The 22777-nt window shown below is 44.2% G+C and overlaps 1 protein-coding gene across 1 annotated transcript in view; it reads right to left on the bottom strand.

Annotated features, from left to right (window-relative positions):
• The window catches only part of LOC311103059 (dnaJ homolog subfamily C member 17-like), a 49786-nt gene extending 29216 nt beyond the window's left edge, over positions 1-20570 (bottom strand). Inside the window, exons 1-10 of the mRNA XM_084144582.1 lie at positions 20363-20570; positions 11885-11954; positions 10232-10290; positions 10019-10106; positions 9836-9912; positions 9066-9192; positions 5852-5901; positions 3968-4045; positions 1893-1973; positions 1129-1266 (exon numbers count right to left, since the gene is read on the bottom strand). Of these exons, the coding sequence (XP_084000708.1) occupies positions 1129-1266; positions 1893-1973; positions 3968-4045; positions 5852-5901; positions 9066-9192; positions 9836-9912; positions 10019-10106; positions 10232-10290; positions 11885-11954; positions 20363-20437 (843 nt within the window). The 5' untranslated portion in view covers positions 20438-20570. The remainder of the gene's footprint in view (positions 1-1128; positions 1267-1892; positions 1974-3967; positions 4046-5851; positions 5902-9065; positions 9193-9835; positions 9913-10018; positions 10107-10231; positions 10291-11884; positions 11955-20362) is intronic.
• Between the last annotated feature and the right edge of the window lie 2207 nt (positions 20571-22777).

The raw sequence follows: 22777 nt of genomic DNA, 5'->3' as shown, positions 1-22777 counted from the left end.
CGTTCTCACTGAGGGCTAATGTGAAAATTACACTACCATAATCATGTTTTCGTTCTCTGCGAGAGATGAAGCAATCTGCGTTGGATATGTGTAAGGCAAAACCGGTTACCATAATAACATGAAAACATATTACTCTGACAAGTCTGAGTGAGTAGGCAGGGCTGTGAACCCTGCGTGGAGTGCTAACCCTGACGAGGGGCCTGAGTCACTGTGCTGTGGTGGGTTGAGAGGTGACACAGTTTATCAGCAGCTCTGGGGAGGGAGAGTCTACTGGTCCAAAACCATGCAGACCCAAACCCAAATACAGCACAGCTTAAAGGAAATGTATGGAAAATCTCTTTATAAAACAAAGTCCATTTTAATATCATTAGTCCTAAATGACCACAGCACTGAAACTAAGTAATGGTGATTATGGACATTGAGACAGACTGAGTCATGTCTAGCTCATGACAAGAGAGGAGCTGAAATGTCCTGTAATCCTCAAACTGACTCAGATCACCTTCATCCTCCACCTACATTTTCCAACTGTGCTGCAACATTTCTCTGACTGGAAAAGGCCTCCAAAGTGCCAGTACGTGATGAAAGCCGACCAGGAGGTTAGCAAAAAGGTGGGCAGACGGACTGCTGGGCTGGGCACCACTCTGGATAGAGAGAGAAAGGGGTAGTCACCCTCTTGTGCCAGCCTGCTATTACGGCACGCTGGTCAGGTCGGGTCACTGTGTGGTTCTGATGGAGCGAGGCATTCCATGGGTCTCCCTGGTGGGTCAGCCCTTAATGAGAGGCGGGCCATGGGCTGGGGAACGGGCCAGCGCCGGGCCAACACACTGCTTCTCCAAGCCAAACAAACCTAAGCCCATTTAACCAAACACATTGCCCTGAGCCATAGTGCAAGTGCCGGGGCAATATTTGCTCACTGATACGAAAATAAAACTGCAGACGTTTACATACTTCTCTTTACGGGATCGTTTTAAGAAATGTTATTTTGATTGAACGCCAAGTACATGGGGATATTTGGTAACATAGGGCTTACATTATCGTTGATGGGAGAGGAGGAGAATTAGGTCTAAGCACATTCAGGTTGGGGAGAGGTTGCCCTGCTCGTGGTGAAGGTTGCCCCTGGTTACATACCTGTATAGGCGGGAAGTACTGTCCAGTTGTTTGCTGAACCTGCGACACAACTGGGGTGATGACTTCAGGCTGTCCCTCAAGCCACGAGATCTTCAGTGGGTTTGCTGTAACGCCACTCTCGTTCTTATATGCCAGTTCCTGGAGAAAACAAAGGAGTAGAGTTAGACCCAGTGTGACATGACCTGCTGACAAGCCATTCTTTCCCCCATCAACCTCTCTACTCCTTTCAGTTCCATGGAGTTTGTGTGGGGTTTTGTATTGTGTATTTGAAACACACGTGGGGTGAACTTTAGATAACCCCAACCCCCCTAGCAGCGCAAGGACCCTGAGATCTCCAGACAGAGAGACTGAAACCACAGGCCCCGAGTCTGGCTCCCCAGGGGACAGCAGATATGTTCTCTTGAGGGGAACCACACGGCACACCAGAGCCCACAACAAAACAGCACACGACAACAAAGGGGCAGAGGACTCAGACAGTCTGAACAATGAGGTGGCTCAGCCCTTCTGTTCTCCTGGTTCCCATCAGAACACTCCTCTGTTCTGTCAACTCCCCTGTTCTGTCAACGCACAGAGACTCATCAAAATGTCATCATGGGGGGCCTTGGGCTGGGAAGTTGGTGAGACGCATAGTGCTCAGTGCAAACCAAATAGTAATAAAGCCCAATAAGTAAAAGCTGGTGGGTATTGATTGATTTCAGTGACTTTTCAATACGAATTGAGATGAAATGAGTGTGTATCAATTCTGAAACAAACAGAATACTTACAGCTGCTTTGACGGTTTCAAATTCTACCACAGCACTTCCTCTCTTCTTACTTGATATGAGAACATTTAAAACGTTGCCATACTGAAAGAGACACAGAAACAGAGAGAGTTAGTACTCAATGTTTCCTGAAAGTATATCACATAGCCAGAAATTTGAATAATTTTTAATCAGTAGTAAAAACACAATAGATGACTGGACAGGACTGTAAAACCTTACATTCTACAGTGTAGCTCAGTTGGTAGAGCATGGCGCTTGCAATGCCAGGGTTGTGGGTTCGATTCCCACGGGAGGCCAGTATGAAAATGTATGCACTCACTAACTGTAAGTTGCTCTGGATAAGAGCGTCTGCTAAATGACTAAAATGTAAATATCACATCAGAACACCACCTCCAATGGCAATATTAGATTATGCATTTTGAATTGCTGAGTTTTCAAGTTACACAATAACAACTATGCGTAGGACATACTGTGATTTGGCCCGCAAGAGATAGTGGGAGGGACCCATTTTGTTCCAGAGAATGAGAAACATTACATTATCCCTAAATGTGGCTCTAAAATTACATGAACCCTACCCTAATGTATTTCTTTATTATTCATTCGCAGAAAAACGTTAACCTCAGTAACATTTGGAAGAGAATCAACTGGGACACTTCGTCATAAACTACTACTTTTATTTATTCAGTTAGCCTGCTCTATATGTGGTGAGAAAACTCAATAAAACATCATGTTCTGGTATGAGCTGAAATTAGCTGTGGCCCTTGTCCAGCTGCCTGCCAGTACAAGTCAGAGACAGGGGAGTACAGGGTAGGAGCAGTCCAGCCTGGGTCAACCACTGACTTCTAACACACACACACACACACACACACAGAGAGGAGCTGGAGAGTGGAGACAGGACTTGGACTGAGTCTCTGACTGCAGTAAAAGCTGATCCGTCTCAGCTGCACTGATAATTACAGAGAGTCTCTTGGCTGATGGAGGCTGGGCTCCTCTGGGTAAAGGCCTGCAGCAGAGAGAAGGCTGCTGGCTGATACAGTATGTCACCTGAAATAGAGGGCTTCTCTCATTAAGCCCACTCCTAAAGAGCCCCAGCAAGGAGGCCTCTAAGAATCCCATTCCGAGGAATCTGCATCTCTGGGAAAAGGACAGGCCTGGAATGCTAATGGACACTGAAAACACTCCACAGCATGCCAACAGTGACAAACAGGAGTCTCTGTAGACCCCTATATTATAAATCCAAATTTGTTTCCCTCCAGAGCAGACGTAAGGTTGTGTGAGTCCAAAACACACACACAGTCCCCATTCCCACAAATGGGCGGCTACTCCTACTCAAGCATTACCTGCCACTCATAAGTAAAAACAACATTTGTTTTCCCACAATCCTTTGACCCAGCCTCCCACGCCTGACTGATTGATTGAGTGCGTGCGGAGGAGAAATTGAAAGTTCAACCTTTTTTCGAGCTTTTGACGTCAGTGACACATGGACTTGCCCTATCCTCATTCCTGCCCAACCTAAGCCCCACCAAAACACCCTTAGCTGGTTGCAGTTCGAGGTGGTACACGGTTGCATGAGAAGAGCACATTTCCTAGCAACTCCCCTGGCACTGCTAAACCTGCCCAGTAACGGGGCACTAACAATGGCGTGCACCACTTTAAGAGGGCACTGCATTGCCCCCAGCGCTTTCACTGCTACTAAACTTAATGGGGCTTGTATAAAGTGGAAAATAAAACCATCTATAACACTGATGTCATGCAGAGCTCAAACGTGAGCTGGACACCAGGCAGGTCTCATTACAGGAGAGTTGGGGTGAGATACAGGTCCGTGATGCAGCAGGGGACAAGCCCTCAGAGATATATTCTACAAGTATGATTATATAACCAGTGTCTCTACTGCTACATTACACATTCAAATAGGACATTTAATATGAGACATACGGTATGAGTCATAGCTCCTTCCAAAAGATGCAGGTGGGAGAAACTGTTGCTCTTAGTAAAAACTGTGTGCCAACTTAAAGGTGGTGGCCTTTTGAATCCCAGCCATGCAGTGATATCTGGTGATTCACATTCAGGGCACCCACCTTTGATAGAAGGCTCAAAATGAAGTCTTGAGAGTAGCCCCCGTTGGTGTCATCCTCCTTTTTACACTTCCACTTCAACTGAAAGAGAAAAATACATAGAGTTAAGAGAGAAAAACCGAGAGCCAAATAACCCATCTTTGGTTATGGAACTTACACTTACTTAATCCTCTTGGTTACTGCTAGCCACAACGCAACACACATCACTAGGCCTTTTAATGAGCACCTAACGCAAAACAGATCGAACCAGAGACGTATATGTGTGGCATGTAGCTAACGTGAGGGTCACTCATTCACAGAGAAATATGTGAGAGTTATTCTGAGAAAACCCCTTGTTAGCTCTGGTCATTATTAGCAAATACCATGTAATAAAGCAATGATCTCTGTAATGTTGGCTGACAGCTGAAAGTTTACTCAATTTACTGTACAGCATTTCAATTGCAAATGTTTCATTTTCCCAGTGCTTAGCTCTCTGAGTAAGATGTTATGTAACAGGCTAATTCCATTCATAACCCTGCAGGTTCAAGACTTTATCTCGCTAACTATCTGGAGCAGAATTATCAAAGGCAAGCAGCCAGACTAAAGGTCCAGACCAACACTCTGTTCACTGTCAGAGGGAGCCTTTCTGGGAATTGCCCAGTCTACACACATTTCTTTTTCAAACAATTATTTTGAAAATGTGCTTTCTCCTCTACCCAACGATAACCTTGTATTCCATTAATCTTCTAACAAGGCGGAACAGATCTTGGGTGATACCCAAATGTCAGGCTGCTCCAGCACGTTGCTGCGGTGTATGTTACTGACAGTCTAAACAACTCTAAAGAGATTGGAGTTCCCTGGCAGTCCCCAACTGCTCTGGTACATTTGATACGCACGCTTGAAAGCCACAAATAACGAAATATTTTAGAACAAAAACCCTCACAGGAAAAATAACAGTGCATAATCAGAGGTCATATTTCACTCTCTTGTCAAAGAATCTGCCACAGTGGGGAGGACAACAATGGTTTATGATCAACTTCCAAATAGCACTGTTGAAATCGATGAGGACTATTAGAAACGTAAGGGTCAATGTCCCCCAGTAGTTTTGAAATTTATTCTACACCAAAATAACATCCGAAAATATTTGTCAAAATTATTCAGAATACTGAAGGAAAGAACAACGCTCTAGGGCCAGAAACAATATGGCTTGAATGTTGTACTATAAAAAAGATACAGATGTAATTAATTTACATCTATCAATATTGCTCCATAACAAAATCTGACTAAATGACGTCTGACTTTGATATTGACTTCTTGCGTGTTCCCAACTATCAGATACAACTGCCCCTTAGAGCAATGTATGGAATAATATTCACATGTACAGTACGTGAATATGATATGTTTAATACCGTAGCAAGACTCAACCCTGACGTTTGTTTTCCTGACACAAACTGATTATTTGGGGGATACACCGTTCTTCATGGGTATCAGATGTTTTAACAATATTAAATACTTAAAGACATTAGCTAACATCCCCTGTGTCCTTTAATAGATGTGGATTGAGTGGTTTCCAAAGGAAATATAATAACCCTCTATTTACGTGGTTACAGCTCTCCTGACGATGGCCTACAGTACACTGGAGAGGAACAGACAGAGGAACAGGACACATACGTACTTGGGGAGGAGTGTATGTGCTCTCCATTATTTCACAAATGTCTTGGTTTCCATCCTAAACCCCTTACTAATGAAATACCTTGGAGGTTCTGGCCATGGTTTAACTCACTTCAGAGATTCCTCAGGAGGACACCAGTATGGAGACTCTCCTCCACCATTCCTTCTCCAAGAATCTCAACCCTAAAAGCTGACCCCTCTTCCAATCCCCTGACTAAAAGCAATATTATAACTTACTTTTAATTTGGGGGTCACATTGCTCTTGGAATGCCTTCCAACAGCTGAGTCTGCGAGAGAGCGAGGGAAAGGGAGAGACACAGAGAAAGAGAAAGACAAAGAAACTATTATTTATTCAGGCAGACAAAACATTTCAAAAAGACAAATGAGACGTGCGGTTGGTCGGGGAGGGCTCCGTCACAGTGGTCAAGACATTGTTGTCCCATCATTGGGAGACGGACAGGACCGCTTGTCTCGCATCACCGCAGGTCATACATGATCAGCCTTTGGTTGTTCATCCCCCAACCGTACTGGTCCCAAGCCTGCTGACCCGCCGGGCGCCTCCGGAGTCGTAACAGGGCGTTGTTCCAGGAAGTCCTTACCGCAGAGGCCCGGTGAGGCCCAATCGCGTGCGAGCAGAGATACAGATGGTCTCAGTGAAGACGTGCTGACCTTGCATGACTTAGTGTGTAGCCACAATGGGGGGCCAGGCCAAGACCTCATCATCTCCCACAACCTTGACTCCCATCACATCCCTTTATTAGACATTTAGACAACGGTTTATGATGGCTCCAGCCCAGAACCAGCATATTTCCCCCCCAAACGCAAATGTGATATTAAGAGGTAGAATGCTAGTCAACCAGATGATGAAGCTGTATATGTTCTGTTAGGTCTGTATTATGTAGCTAGGTTATTTCTCTGCCAAAGGACAAAAATAGGCCTTTCATACTAATATTACAAACAGTTTTGTGTTCCTAAGCAACATAACATATTCTAAGTCAAAGAACATTCCATTGTTGTTCAGTCCAGTCGGGCTGGGTACTGTATAATATATGTCCGACTGGCCGCTCACACACAAATGTCTATTAAATGTGTTACTCTGTTTTGCTTGTTTACAGCGGGTCATTTCATAGGGAACTGTCAGAGGCGTTCTCGTACTGTTATTTATTTTATTTTTACCTTTATTTAACTAGGCAAGTCAGTTAAGAACAAATTCTTATTTACAATGACGGCCTACACCGGCCAAACCCGGATGACGCTGGGCCAATTGTGCGCCGCCCTATGGGACTCCCAATCACGTCCGGTTGTGATACAGCCTGGAATCGAACCAGGGGGTCTGTAGTGACGCCTCAAGCACTGAGATGCAGTGCCTTAGACCGCTGCGCCACTCGGGAGCCCGAGTTACATCACCAACATTTCAAGAATAAAGTTCTATATGGGCGCTGGAGTACCACATTGGCCTGAGCAGCTCAGACTGTTACAGCACAGGGAGTGCATATCAAATCAAAAGAAATTGTATTTGTCACATGCGCCGAATACAACAGGTGTAGACCTTACTGTGAAATGCTTACTTACAAGCCCTTAACCAACAATGCAGTTCAAGAAATAGAGTTAAGAAAATATTTACTAAATAAATGAACGTAACATTTTTTAATTAAATTAAAAGTAACAATAACGAGGCTATATACTGGGGGTACGGTACCGAGTAAATGTGCGGGGGTACAGGTTAGTCGAGGTAATTTGTACATGTAGGTGGGGGTAAAGTGACTATGCATAGATAATAAACAGCGAGTAGCAGCAGTGTAAAAACAAAGGGAGGGGGGAGGTATATACAGTGGGGTAAAAAAGTATTTAGTCAGCCACCAATTGTGCAAGTTCTCCCACTTAAAAAGATGAGAGAGGCCTGTCATTTTCATCATAGGTACACGACAACTATGACAGACAAATTGAGAATTTTTTTCCCAGAAAATCACATTGTTAGATTTTTAATTAATTAATTTGCAAATTATGGTGGAAAATAAGTATTTGGTCACCTACAAACAAGCAAGATTTCTGGCTCTCACAGACCTGTAACTTCTTCTTTAAGAGGCTCCTCTGTCCTCCACTCGTTACCTGTATTAATGGCACCTGTTTGAACTTGTTATCAGTATAAAAGACACCTGTCCACAACCTCAAACAGTCACACTCCAAACTCCACTAAGGCCAAGACCAAAGAGCTGTCAAAGGACACCAGAAACAAAATTGTAGACCTGCACCAGGCTGGGAAGACTGAATCTGCAATAAGTAAGCAGCTTGGTTTGAAGAAATCAACTGTGGGAGGAATTATTAGGAAATGGAAGACATACAAGACCACTGATAATCTCCCTCGATCTGGGGCTCCACGCAAGATCTCACCCCGTGGGGTCAAAATGATCACAAGAACGGTGAGCAAAAATCCCAGAACCACACGGGGGGACCTAGTGAATGACCTGCAGAGAGCTGGGACCAAAGTAACAAAGCCTACCATCAGTAACACACTACGCCGCCAGGGACTCAAATCCTGCAGTGCCAGGCGTGTCCCCCTGCTTAAGCCAGTACATGTCCAGGCCCGTCTGAAGTTTGCTAGAGTGCATTTGGATGATCCAGAAGAGGATTGGGAGAATGTCATATGGTCAGATGAAACCAAAATATAACTTTTTGGTAAAAACTCAACTCGTCGTGTTTGGAGGACAAAGAATGCTGAGTTGCATCCAAAGAACACCATACCTACTGTGAAGCATGGGGGTGGAAACATCATGCTTTGGGGCTGTTTTTATGCAAAGGGACCAGGACGACTGATCCGTGTAAAGGAAAGAATGAATGGGGCCATGTATCGTGAGATTTTGAGTGAAAACCTCCTTCCATCAACAAGGGCATTGAAGATGAAACGTGGCTGGGTCTTTCAGCATGACAATGATCCCAAACACACCGCCCGGGCCACGAAGGAGTGGCTTCGTAAGAAGCATTTCAAGGTCCTGGAGTGGCATAGCCAGTCTCCAGATCTCAACCCCATAGAACATCTTTGGAGGGAGTTGAAAGTCTGTGTTGCCCAGCGACAGCCCCAAAACATAACTGCTCTAGAGGAGATCTGCATGGAGGAATGGGCCAAAATACCAGCAACAGTGTGTGAAAACCTTGTGAAGACTTACAGAAAACGTTTGACCTGTGTCATTACCAACAAAGGGTATATAACAAAGTATTGAGAAACTTTTGTTATTGACCAAATACTTATTTTCCACCATAATTTGCAAATAAATTCATTAAAAATCCTACAATGTGATTTTCTGGATTCTTTTTTTCTCATTTTGTCTGTCACAGTTGACATGTACCTATGATGAAATTTACAGGCCTCTCTCATCTTTTTAAGTGGGAGAACTTGCACAATTGGTGGCTGACTAAATACTTTTTTTCCCCACTGTAGCTCTAGGTGCTGTACCTGTAGATGTGTAGTCTGATGTGCCTGTGTGGTGGAGCTGTGTCTCCCTCTCCCTCTGGATCTGTTCCTTGATCAGCCTCTGTTCTTCCTGCAGCTGCCTGGAGCCCTCCTCTCTCAGACGGGCAATCTGACAGGACAACAACCCCAGGGTTAACAATGAACGGTGTTTCCTCTGACACATTGGTGTGGCTGGCTTCTTCTGGGTTAAGCAGGCGGGTGTTAAGAAGCGCTGTTTGGCAGGTCATGTTTCGGAGGATGCATGACTCAACCTTCGCCTCCCGAGCCCATTGGGGAGTTGCAGCGATGAGACAAGATCAAAATTGGGGAGAAAAATAAGTACAAAATAAAACACTTCTGCGAGATATCGCTGCGGCTTCGTTGTTTGCCCACGTCTTTAGTGAATTTCAAGGTCAATCAAGGGAAACATGTGAAAGTGTGCGTTATATAACAGCGATAGGCTCAGCTGTTTGAGAGGGTGTGAGGGCCGAGGAGAGTGGAGGTGGCTGTGCGTGTTACCTTCACTAAGCCAGTGATTCAAACAGCTGTACTCTGGGGCTGACTGTGTGTGGTGCAGTGTTCAGGAGGTTGAGCAGTTGAGCTGAGCATGTATTGTATATTCTGCTTCATCCATCCTCCAGGATGCCTATTGTTTTTGCCACCTCACTTCTCTAGGCTTGACTGTGTGTGGGTGAGGGATTGGCATTCAAGTGAAACAGTCCTGTATAATCTGTTCTTCTAGGGTCAGAGTAGGAAACTAGGATCTTTCTTACCTCCTCCTCTAGAGTTCTGGTGTTTTGGAACTGCTCTGCACTATGGGCCTCAGCCTGGCGTTCTCTGGCCTCCAAGTCTGTGAAAATCACACACACACACACACAGTTAGCATCATCCTAAATCGCCAGTTTTGTGTTACTGAGGGAAGTGCTTGTTGAGTTGGCACAGGTCTGAGGGCTCACCTAGCTTGATCTTCCTCCTCTTAGCATCTAGCTTGTTGTTTCTCTCCTCTGCTTGTTTCTTGGCAGCGCATATCTTATCGTAAGCAGCCTGAAACAGAGGAGAGGAGGACAGTTTGATGTGATGAACAGTTGGAGAGAAGAGGGAAAGAGGGCATGGTGGGGGGTATGGATGATGGGTGTGTATCAGACAGACAGAGAGGACAGAAGTCTTACCCTGGCAGCAGCATCAGTCAGCACCTCTAGGGCCTGGGACAGCTGGTGGAAGAGATCAGCTGCGGAGGAAACACCAAGGACACTGTCATATTTTAGAGATAATAAATACTGTACAATACATAGAAACATACACAATCTTATATTCCTGCTCAGTGAGGACTTAAGATGTGGTTAAGGGGGCCATAGTGTATGTGTAGAATGTTAGTTTTAAAAACAGCAACCAAATGGAACAAAGGTTAACAACGCAAGGTAATGATACTTTAGTGAGCTGCTAACACGCGAGGGGAGAGAGAGGGAGAGACCGGGGGGGCTGTGCGTTGCATGTAGAGGACCGAAATGAGGCAGGGTTTAAAAAACGAGCAGGCGTGTGCTCTCTGTGATGTCTCCTTGCCAACGCAGGACCCAGGGCTGACATAAACGGAGACATTTCCTGCGTTAAAATGTGCCTGGAGTCTCACGAAACCTGGTTCCCCAATGATCCACTCACACTTTTCCCACATAAATCCACCCAGGCCTCTCAATCCATCTCCCATTAGGGAGCCCTAAGGGGCCACAGGGGCAATCACAAGTACCACGCAAATCCCCGGCGCTCGCCTCTATCCACCCCCCCAGCACCGCAAACCCCCAGCTCATAACAGCCCCACTACTGCACGCTTAATCACTCACTTATGGGAGTTTTTTTCCCCTATCTAACGGGCCTCTACTGTTACTCCCTGTGATAAAAGCAGCACACAAACAGCAGGCTCTAGAGACTTTGCTGCAAGTGGACGGGTAAAGTTACCTACGCACATGGAGCAGAGCTGGCTGAATGAAAGCCTGCTGGAGTGCCACATTGTCTGGAGCAGCTCAGACTGTTACAGCACAGGGGGTGTATATGGGGGGGGGGGGGGGGGGGTGGAACGTCACCCCCACCTCAACACCCCCCCATCGCTTCGGGCTACAGTCTCAGGGCTCTTAACCTCTCGTGTGAGTGGGTAAATCAGTGCATGTGATGTGAAAGAGCATAATCTTCAACATCTCCTTTTAATTTCTGGGAAATCGAGCAGTTTTATTCCACTCAGCCCCCCATTACCCCCTTCTTTCCCATTTTTGACTTAATCAGGAATAGTAAGAGGCATCCAGCAACCGCACAAACCTCACTTGAAAACATGCCTTACGACATGCCTTCGCCACGGTGCCTTTTTTCCCCTGACAGAGAATTATATTGAAACTTCCGAAACTGATTGTTGACGTTTGTTGGCGACAGGCCGCGGAGTGCCAAAGGGGCTGACTGGGTAAACGCTAGTCATGCTGTCTGGCTGGGGCTGGCCCGCATGGCTGGAGGGCTTGTGGGAAGGCTCTGCTCTGGTTAGTCGTGGAGGTCCATCTGGCAGCAAGGTCAGACTCTAGAGGGTTTAGTGGAGGAGATGTCAGCATGTAATGTTGTGGGTTAGGAGAGTAGATGTCACCATGGTGCCTGTTGACAGGGCCACACTGCACATGAATACCCATGTTAACCTCCCAGTCATACAAGACACTGAACACACACACACACTATATTCTCACAGCGTGTGTCAGGTCACAATCATGGACGTAGCTGGTGGTGATGGAGTTCAGGTTTTACAATCTGCTACAGAGGCAGAAGGCCGATACACAAGGTGTCATTTCACTCACCTGCTTTTGGGTTGTCTGGGTTCTTATCTGGATGGCATGTCAAGGCTTTCTGTCGGTAGGCTTTCTTGATCTACAGAAGAAAAGGGGAGAATTAAATCAGTCAGAGTGTTTACTCTTTTAGTATGCATGGATTTAGGTCCGCACATTATTATTCACATTGTTATGTCCCAGTCCACTATGTTCAGTATCAAATGTTGTGGTTTTAACTCTCCAGACAGAAAAACAGGTCTCCCTCGTCCAATAACCTGGAATGGCCAGATCCTCTATCACTGTGTTGTGTTGTTGTTTTTAACTGCCCCCAGAGTGGATTCATATTTTTGTAGATGCATGCAGTTAGTTCTTCATTTTGTGCACCTTGGTTGGACTTTGTGGTAGAGACTGTACTTTGTTGTTGTTTTCGAAAGAATGCCTTCAGGGTTGTTTTTCCTGAATATTCCAAACCGCTGTATGCATCTTGGCAATCTAGAATCTCTGAAATATATTTCCAACACGATTATTCTTTTTCATGCCATCACTGGCCCGAAAAGTGAAATGTGTATAAAAATGAAGGTCTCCTGGAAACATAATAAAAAGATGAGTAACATTTTGATATGACGGTACAGGGGGTGGAAACGTGTTCAGTGGTTGATAGGGAGTTTAGGCTCTGTTTCAAATGGGGCCACATCAATATCTGCACCCATCCTTTGCTGTGCTTGTGATAATGCACGCTACATAAAGATTGACTTGACTGCTGTCACCTTTATGCTGACAAAGCTTTTTCAAGAAGGATAAATATGGACTGGATTGGCAGCAGAGGAATAAATTACAATAACACGCAAACAGTGCGCCATTGTCCATCACTAAATTGGGATGGCAGCCATTAATATCTTGGGTCTCAAGCCAAAACATTTGAAAATATGAGCAACCAACTTAGGGGGAAAAAAATACTTTTGAGCATTGTAATCTTAAGTGAGGTTTTAGTCCGTTTAAAAAAAAAAAACGAAGTTCTCTGGAATGTTAACCGCATTTCTTGGGTTCTTCTGAGCGAGTTAATGACAACGTGTTTTTCATTAGGCGATGTCTACTCCTCCAGAGAGGAAGCAGGGCCCATTGAGAGACAAAGCAGCTCTCTGAAGAGACAGAGCGCCAGCTTTTCAAACCACTCCTCTATGCCCAGTGAAGACCTCCCGTCCTAATCAGCCCTGCCAGCATTCTTTCACCTCCCCCCTTTCTAGTGATGGGGGGAAAAATCTATAGTTACATATCGCGAAATTATATCGATACTTTGAATCCAAATATTTGTTCATTGCTAGGTAGCATTATCTAGCGCTAGTCCGCTGTACCAGCGCCAAAACGCTGGTATTTTTCATCTTACAGCTTGTTCTCCTTCTTCACGTGAGCCAACATGTTTTCAGCACTTTTATTTCCCTGACTGATCAAAACTCATTTTCTCATGGCTCTCTCGCCTCTCTGCAGCAGACATATAGTGAGCAATATGTTTGGAACATCAAATCGCAATACATCGTGAGAATCCCAATACATATTGGGCGGCAGGTAGCTTAGTGGGTAAGAGCGTTGTGCCAGTAACCGAAAGGTCGCTGGTTCTAATCCCCGAGCCGACTAGGTGAAAAATCTGTCGAATTGCTCCTGTAAGTCACTCTGGATAAGAGCGTCTGCTAAATTACGTAAATATCGTATCAGCAGCTAAGTATCGTGATAATATCGTATCGTGAGGTCTCTGGCAATTCCTAGCCCTACCCCTTTCACCTCCACCTCATCTCTCCCGTGCTGCCAATCAATCATAACCCAGTTCAGTGAAATCACTCTGTGAGGCTACACATTATTACAGCCCTTCACTCAGAGAGCTTCCTACATACAGTAACATTCAGGTCTGTGGAACTATTTCAAGCAGCAACGCTTCCCCCTCAGCCTCCTACCACCTCTAGTATCCAGTCACTTTCTGCTCTGCTGCATTTCTTGTCTCTTTTCTCCCCAGACTTCAGCTCATGGCCAGCACATTACCTCAACCAAAGAGTGAGTCAGCGTCAGATGTCCTGTTTGGCAGCGAGCAGAGCGTAATGAGAAGCTCCTGAGTTACGCAGCACTGCTACTGCCCAAGAGAAACACATCAGCCAGTTGAGAGGTCAGGCCGTGTCCTCAATTCACATAGCGGATTTGGCCATCACCGGACCAATCTGATAAGTTTACGTGTCGCTGTCATTTTGTTCGGTCAAAGTAGGTTTCTCCAGCTGCCTGGACATCTACAGAGCTCTTGAACAAGAGCAACCTGTCATCAAGCCCGCTGTGCTGAAAAGCCTCCACGCTAGTAATTGTAACACCATCAGTAATCCCTCAGAGTGGTTACCTCACCTCCTTTTAACAAGCTCTACAGAGACCCTTATTCTCATCGCCTTGAGAGGAACTGGGCTCAGGGGCTGGAGGATGGGGTGGGGGAGAAGGATAGGAAGAGGGAGAGATCCCCTCTGTGTTAATAACAGCCTATTTGGTAGATGTGTGCAAGCACTCCAACAGCAGAGGGACACCCCCTTGGGGATTACTGACTGGGTTTCATAGTGCTGTGCTCGGCACTGGGGCTCCATAAGACCCGTCAGGCCAGTCTAATGCCAGGTACCTCTCCCCCTGCACCATCTCCCTCTCATCTACTGCTGGCAAGTGAATACTGCTCCCTCAGCCCTGAATTTAGTTAAATACATGGTTAGTCCCATCACTGATGTAACACGCAAGCCCTAATTGAGGTAGACCCAGTGTCCTCTGTACATGCCAATGTGGGACAACTTTAGAGTGAGCTAATTCAGTGATAAGGAAAAGTAGAAATCGCAGGTCGAGTGACAGGTCCTCTTGAGTGAGGAGGATCAATAACAGTGGCAACTACAGGTCTACTGCTCATTACCGTTTTTCCAGTGCTGGATATCTTAAATCAATTATGAGAGTGAGACTTCTTAAAGGAGCCAATGAACCATAAGACTACCGTGGCGCGGTGCGGACAGCTCCCTGCCATCCAGGACCTCTATATCAGGTGGTATCAGAGCAAGGCCCGAAAAATTGCCAAAGACTCCAACCACCCAAGCCATAGACTGTTCACTCTGCTACCGTCCGGCTCCGAGACAGCTTCTATCCCCAAGCCATAAGACTGCTAAATAGCCATAAGACTGCTAAATAGCCATAAGACTGCTAAATTGTTATGGGCAATTCCACAGTAACAGATTTTTCACTTAAAATTTAAGCTAAAATCTGAACTCACCATGAGGGGTCGCAGTTTCTCACAGGTCTGCATACCCACATCCTGCGTACTCATATCATTTCTTGCAATTCTACACATTTAACCCCCCCCCCCATAAAAAAAATCTGAGTGCCTTCAAAACGGGCTGCCTAGTTGCCCATCCATGGTCTAGCTTGTCCTGTGGAACCACTGCATTCACTGGGAGTCTGGGCTGCATTACCACTTATGCTGCACAGAAGTTAAAGATGCACTATGCAGAAATTGCTCTGCCATTTTCTGGTTGCTAAAATTCTAATAGTTCGCCTAATTTCCGTTTTTGTGACAAAACAAGCAAGTTTAGTGTAGAAAATCATTGTACCATCTAAACCGCATACCCCAAAATATTGTATTTTCAGCTGTTTGAAGCTTATGTACAAAACCGAAAGTAAAAGACGCAAAAACTAAACTTTAAAACGGGAAGCATAGAAATAGTGCACATAGAACAGATGTACCGCTTCTTAGACTTGCTTTCAATAACTCACATTTCTATGTGAATTTGGTCAGGTCGCCCAAAAAAACTTACATATTGCAGCTTTAAGACACTTGAATAATGCAACACGGCATGTAGAAATGTTGAAACTTAATTACTGTTCGCCAAAATGTCCATTACAGGCTAGAACACTTTACAATGCAAGAGGATACAGGTAGCTTCCAGCTTTGTACGCTAACTTTCCTTGCTAGCTTACAGCTGAAGCTAAGATCAATTTCCTACCCTAGTACCTTGTGATAATATGCTAACCATAATGTAAAATTTTGCTGATTTCAAAGGTGATTGTGACCAAAAACGTTCTTCATTAACTTTGTCTCCCCCGCCTCACGTCTCTCCCAGTCAAGATCATCTTTGCTCAAGCTCGAACATGAGTGAGTGAGACAGCGCGCACTTTTATAAAATAAGAGATTGCTTCTTCTATGCAAATGTTGCTGATCAGTACAATAAAATAAGTCCCAAATGATGGGGAAACAGATTGTTTTTCATCTGTAGACCCATGAAATCAGCTCAATAACTCAATGCACGCACACACTCCTATTGAATATGAATTCACCTGTATTGTGAATAGGCCTTGGCTACATCTTGATTTACCCAGTTTATCAAGAGACTTACCATTTAAACAAATTATTACCATTATGTTATGTAGTTAGATTGGTTAAAAAAAAGATTTTAAAAAGTCAAATTGACTGCATGATTGTATAATTGATACATTCAAACATTGAACATTTAAAATGTAATGATATGGAACTCAAAAGATCTGTCTGGATAAAGTGCCATTCTGTGAGTTAGGCTAATAGGCCTTCTTTTTCTGCTGTGGTATCATGATGGTATCGAGTATTGTGATATTAAACCTACTGTAGTATCGGTATCGATGTCATAATTCTGGTATTGTGACAACACTATACTCTACTGTGCTGCGCTGTCTAAACTTGTGAACCAAACTGTGGTTTGTGACTACCATGATTTCCCATTGTAGCAAATTCAATTGCAGAAAATACGTTACTGATTTAGAAACAGAATTTTGAGTTTTAATCACTTAATAATTCATAAACAAAATTGATATTAGTAAAAACACTAACTAATTGATAGGTCTACCTTTACTTGTTACTTCTGTGAATTTTCATTAACCTCCCTTCTCATGAGGGAAAGAAATTAGAAAATAGCTTTAAAATATATGGGGTTTTGGTAACTGAATTTAAGACTTTTTCAGGTAGATGTTTTCTAAGACCCCTTTTCCATCTGTTTGACCAGAAATCAAAGCCTTTGCTTATTCCAAATTTTTAGGATGGAAAATGGTTGAAAAATTTATATATGCCTTAATTTCTCAAAAATATAGACTCTTAGCTTTCATTTGACACCCAATTTCATATGCTCCTATGAACTTCACATTGGTGCTCATGGGTACTTTTCATGGAAATTACCTTAATTAAAATGGTTACCAGGACTATCTGCACTGACTCTATGCACACTCACAAGACTATACATGTCTATATACTCACTCACTCACACACACACACACACTACACTGACACTCTCACACAAAACCCACACACATTCACAAACACTGCATACGCACACACACATAACACACATGCATTCCGACACAACACATACACACACACACTTTTACACTCATTATATGCTGCTGCTACTCTGTTCTTTATTTTACTTGTATTATTATCTATCCTGATGCCTAGTCCCTTTACCCTGCCTTCATGCACATATCTACCTCAAATACCTCGTACCTCTGCACATTGAACTGGTACTGGTATTCTCTGTATAGAGCTCCATTCTTGTGTATTTAATTATTTCTGTGTGACTATTTTTCAACTCTGCATCGTTGGGAAGGGCTCGTAAGCAAGCATTTCACGGTAACATCTACACCTGTTGTATTCGGGCATGTGACAAATAACATTCGATTTGATTTGATAATCAAGCCCATCCCTCACTCCTTAGCAGTGGGCTACTTACTTACAGTACCAGCAGGCACACAGTAGCCTAATAGTTAGTGCCTGGTGAAATCAGGCTCTCCCTGCCACCCGCTGCATGCCACAGTCTTTACCGCATGCCCACATCTTGTACTCATTACCCGTCTGTGGTGCCTCTTACAGCTGACAACTGGCCCCAACACAGCCACAGCAGGACCCACATGGGTGGCTGATTAGCTACCTGCTCTGCAATTGGGCCATCCTCCTAAATTACACTGATCTGGCATTATTAGGAAATTATCTGCTGGAGAAAATGCATGCAAGGAAGAAAGAGAGAGAAAAAGAGAGAGGGAGTGAAAGAAGGAGAAGGGAGTGGTGCGGGGGAAGAAAGAAAAGGAAACTATAAAATATCTACAGAGGTTGGGGGTATAAAGTGAATGTGTGTGTGTGTGTCTACTAAGACATAATGCGCCCTGAGCCGATCATAACTCGCCTGATAGGAACATTTGTTTGGGACAGTGATACAATTAGCATGAGTGGGGCCTGCCAAGGGCCAGCGGAATTACTCACCCACCCGAGGAAAGTGTCTTCTGCATGGATGCAGGCAGCAGAGCGCAAAGGTAGGATGCACAGTGAAACGCAGCCAGCCTGGCAGGGGGTCACTCTATTCCCCTCCACTCCCACAGCTAGCTAAGCTACAGTACCATGAGCTGTTTTAGCCGCTGAGGCCTAACGTTACTGCAGTCAGGGAGCCAGACACGAAGAGCAATGAGAAGGAGAGGAAGGAGCTCCACAAGTAAACGCTGTGCTGTCATGATAACGTCCACAAAGACATCTGCTGGTGAATAATGTCTGCACATAACTCAGACAGACGGCTAGATTGTGTCTACATATAAAACAGTCACGCTATAGGTAGGCTATATTGTGCTTTATTTGCCAACAGAAATAGCACCAGGCAGCCACATAGCTGAATCTTATTGAATATGTTGGTGACTAAACTGTGTCCAGTCTTTTCCCTTCCTCTGTTCTCTTAGTAGGTAAAACAGCCACTTCTTATCCCTGCTGATATGCAGGAGCATGTGGCTGAAAAGTGATAGCTGGCCTGTTTAACTGTGTCAGCTACAGGAGAAATCTATGTAAAAAAGAACTCCAGATAATGATTCACTCAGTGATGTGCATAAACCACAGGTTCCAAGCCACCAGCTCCAGCACCCTAGCTATAATATCTGCAATCCAAAATGAGAGGAATTTCAAAACCAGAGATAACGACAGAGATAATTCAAATCAGGAGGAGTAACAGGAAGCCGAGATTCATCAGGGAATGGTTTAAAAGCTGTTGCTAAGCCCACATTAACATGATATTGGAGTACTTCCTCTCTCAATGATAAACAGCAGTCCTCCTGGTGTAGCAGTGGGAGAAAACAACTGTGACATATGACATCGGTCTTCATAGATTGCACCACTTTGTTTCAAGGCCTACCAGTCCCCACACACGCACTGGTGTACGCACTACGGCTCACCATCTTTCCTGACCATCAGCAGACCTCACAAAACTTGGCTCCCCATTTCAGTGACTCTTTCTGTCCAAGCCACAACCACTAATTTCCCTAAAATACTCCTCTGGGGTGGATGAGACTTTGAAATCCAATTAAGAAATTAAGTTATTCCCACAATTTGGCAGCAATGTTAATTTCATTCTGGCCTGCGGATTTTAGGAGCTTGAAACTTAGCAAGGAGGTGGTCGTGAAAATTACTGGATTGGGGGACACACGTAGGCCTATCACCCATGGAGCATGGGCAGGGAAAATGGAGGACAAGGAAAGGGGAATCTTCCCGGAGCAAACCAAATACCCATGTCTGCACATAATGTCATTCAGACTAACCCGCTACATTCTGTTTCAATTAAGTAGAGCAGCCTTTTGTTTGAGCAAGCAATCAAACATGATACTTGTTTAACATGCAGACTGCAGTACAATTTATGATTTGCAAACAATAAGAGATATTGAGGAAGACAATTTGTTTATTGAACTTATCCAAATGCTGGCTCAACCGGTACTTGTTGGTATCCCTTGGGAGAATCAAACAGGAGCTTCGTATAGTGCTAGATAAGGAAGCCGCAGTCTAATTTTGGCAACATGATGCATTGGCTTAAGAGCATGATTTATCATTTCAGAAGACATCTGCTCCAGGAGGTGTTGCACTGCATCTGCATGCTCCTTCAGATACTACCTACATCTGCAGAAATCCTAAATGGCTGGCTCTATAGGTACATTGAATTTTGAACGGTACTATGCCGCCACTTAGTGGCCATTTGAAGATACTTTACTTAGAACACACAGGACCTACAGGCTTGGTAGAAATATTGCAAATGACATTATCCATATGTACAAATTCTGACCTAATACAATTATTAGGTAATTAACGTTCATAACCAACCTAGCTAGTTAAGTTAGCTAGCTAGTAGCTCTGGTCCAAGGCTAAGTGCGCGTTCCTCTACTAACACAGCAGAGGCAACTCGTTGTTGTCGTCGCGTGACGGGATCAGAGCTAGCTGGTATAACATATCCACTAGCACCAAATATTTATAACTAACCCCTGCCGTCTGTGCTAGCACCTTTTGGAAGAGCAGAGATAGGAGGCCATTAGCTATGTTATTAAGTACCAACTTCAAAGCAACTAACGTTAGCTAACTAACTAACCTACTACTAAGTTACACAAGGCGTCAAAGTTTGCAAGCTAGCTAGTTAACGTTAGTTAGTTATCTACAGTAGCTAGCTAGCTAGCAAGCTAGCTATCACTCACCTCTTTCGCTGTCGCTGTGCCTTTAATACCCAGTAGACCATACAGGTCAATCTGCAAAAGGTCTTTCGCTGTCATGTTATCTTTCTTTCTTACACTATAATAGCTACCAAAACAAACGTTAAATCAACGTCCTAAAGATGTTTGTTGTTGTAGCATGTATGGGTTGGACGCACAGTGGTTGACCGTTTCGAACTTTCAACTCGGACTCATTCACTTCCTGAAAACAAACCATTATGGGAGGTGTAGTTTAAGTGCACTACACATCATTTATTATGGAACTTGCATGATATTGTGGATTTAAAATGATACGTATTGCATTACAGTGATATTTGTAAGCATGTTGATCTATTTGTTCTATTGTGGCATATTCAAATACTTTTTGCTGACTTTAAAGTGATCCATTTTTATCATTGCAATATGAAAATGTTGTAAATAATGAAAGAATATTAACTTTTTGGTGTCAAAGTGTAATATTTATTTAACTATGAAAACTGTACCAGACTGGCCATTATAATATGATAACATTAGAACATCATTTTTGAATGAAAAAATTTAACAATGTTTGAAACAAGGGTAAGATAGGGTACATCACGGTTGACAACTCCGTTGTGTCCTCCTCCCAGAGTGCGAAGAGCCTTGGCGTGACCCTGGACAACACCCTGTCGTTCTCCGCTAACATCAAGGCGGTGACCCGCTCCTGCAGGTTCATGCTCTACAACATTCGGAGAGTACGACCCTGCCTTACACAGGAAGCGGCACAGGTCCTAATCCAGGCACTTGTCATCTCCCGTCTGGATTACTGCAACTCGCTGTTGGCTGGCCTCCCTGCCTGTGCCATTAAACCCCTACAACTCATCCAGAATGCCGCAGCCCGTCTGGTGTTCAACCTTCCCAAGTTCTCTCACGTCACCCCCCTCCTCCGCACACTCCACTGGCTTCCAGTTGAAGCTCGCATCCGTTACAAGACCATGGTGCTTGCCTATGGAGCAGTGAGGGGAACGGCACCTCTGTACCTTCGGGCTCTGATCAGTCCCTACACCCAAACGAGGGCATTGCGTTCATCCACCTCTGGCCTGCTGGCTCCCCTTCCTCTGCGGAAGCATAGTTCCCGCTCAGCCCAGTCAAAACTGTTCGCTGCTCTGGCACCCCAATGGTGGAACAAGCTCCCTCACGACGCCAGGACAGCGGAGTCACTCACCACCTTCCGGAGACATTTGAAACCCCACCTCTTTAAGGAATACCTGGGATAGGATAAAGTAATCCTTCTACCCCCCCCCCCAAAAAAAAATTGTAAAGTGGTTATCCCACTGGCTATAGGGTGAATGCACCAATTTGTGAGTCGCTCTGGATAAGAGCGTCTGCTAAATGACGTAAATGTGCCCTTGAGCAAGGCACTTAACCCTAATTGCTCCTGTAAGTCGCTCTGGATAAGAGCGTCTGCTAAATGACTAAAATGTAAAAAATGTAATACATTCATGAACATTTCTCTTCTCAGAAAGTTCTAAATCAATCACACACACACACACACACACAGAGCGACAGGGGCAGACTGGCCATCTAACATTTCGGGCAAATGCCAGATGGGCCGGCCTATTTTTAGCATATTGGGCCTGTCTAACTTTATTTGTATATGTTTTATTTTTTGATTATCATTATCTGGCTATAAATGGGGGCCTCAAGGAATAAAATGGGCCTGTGTGGGGGCCTCGAGGGGAAAAAATGGGCCGGTGTGTTAGAAATGCCAGAGCCGATTTCTGGTCCCAGTCCGCAAAGCATACAAATGTATGTGTAATTAACTCTATGATTTAGGATTTACCAGTTCTAAATTATGAAGTAGTCAATCAAATAGTTACTCTATAAACGAGGAATGCATTTACTCAAACCAACTAATAGATGTATTAGTTATGAATGAATTAACACTCAAAACAATAAAAGCGTACATGGAAGACATGATACGTAATAAAACAGAGTAAATGACTGAACTAATAAGACGTAACATGGTTACACGTGTCATCAGAATAACCTCTAATAGAGAAAATCTATGTGTGTCTGTACACACAAGAGGCTTGCAAACAAGGTCTCAATTTGAACCATCAGGAACAGGACTCAAGACCCCAAACCTAAATTAGCATTACTTTGAACTTTGAATGTCAGGAGGCAAATGGAAGTTGCCGACGCAGTCTTCATCACAGAGTCCAAGATGTTCATCTTCTCTACCCTACAGTCTGAGCTTGACTGGAAACACCCACCAGCTAAAGGATGCAATAGAAAATAATACATGTTTTTTCCCCCACAAAGTGCAGATATTTTGCATTACTTTTTGGTTTCATGTACAGATTATGGGCTTTTCTGCATTGGTGATTTACATAAAATGAGACCAAAGATTTAATGCACCATCTCATGTCATTCACTGTA

This window comes from Coregonus lavaretus (genome assembly GCF_964263955.1).
Source record: "Coregonus lavaretus genome assembly, chromosome: 27".
In the NCBI taxonomy this organism is placed as follows: Eukaryota; Metazoa; Chordata; class Actinopteri; order Salmoniformes; family Salmonidae; genus Coregonus; species Coregonus lavaretus.
Note: the sequence above shows the minus strand (reverse complement) of the source record. Positions and strands in the feature narration are given on the sequence as shown.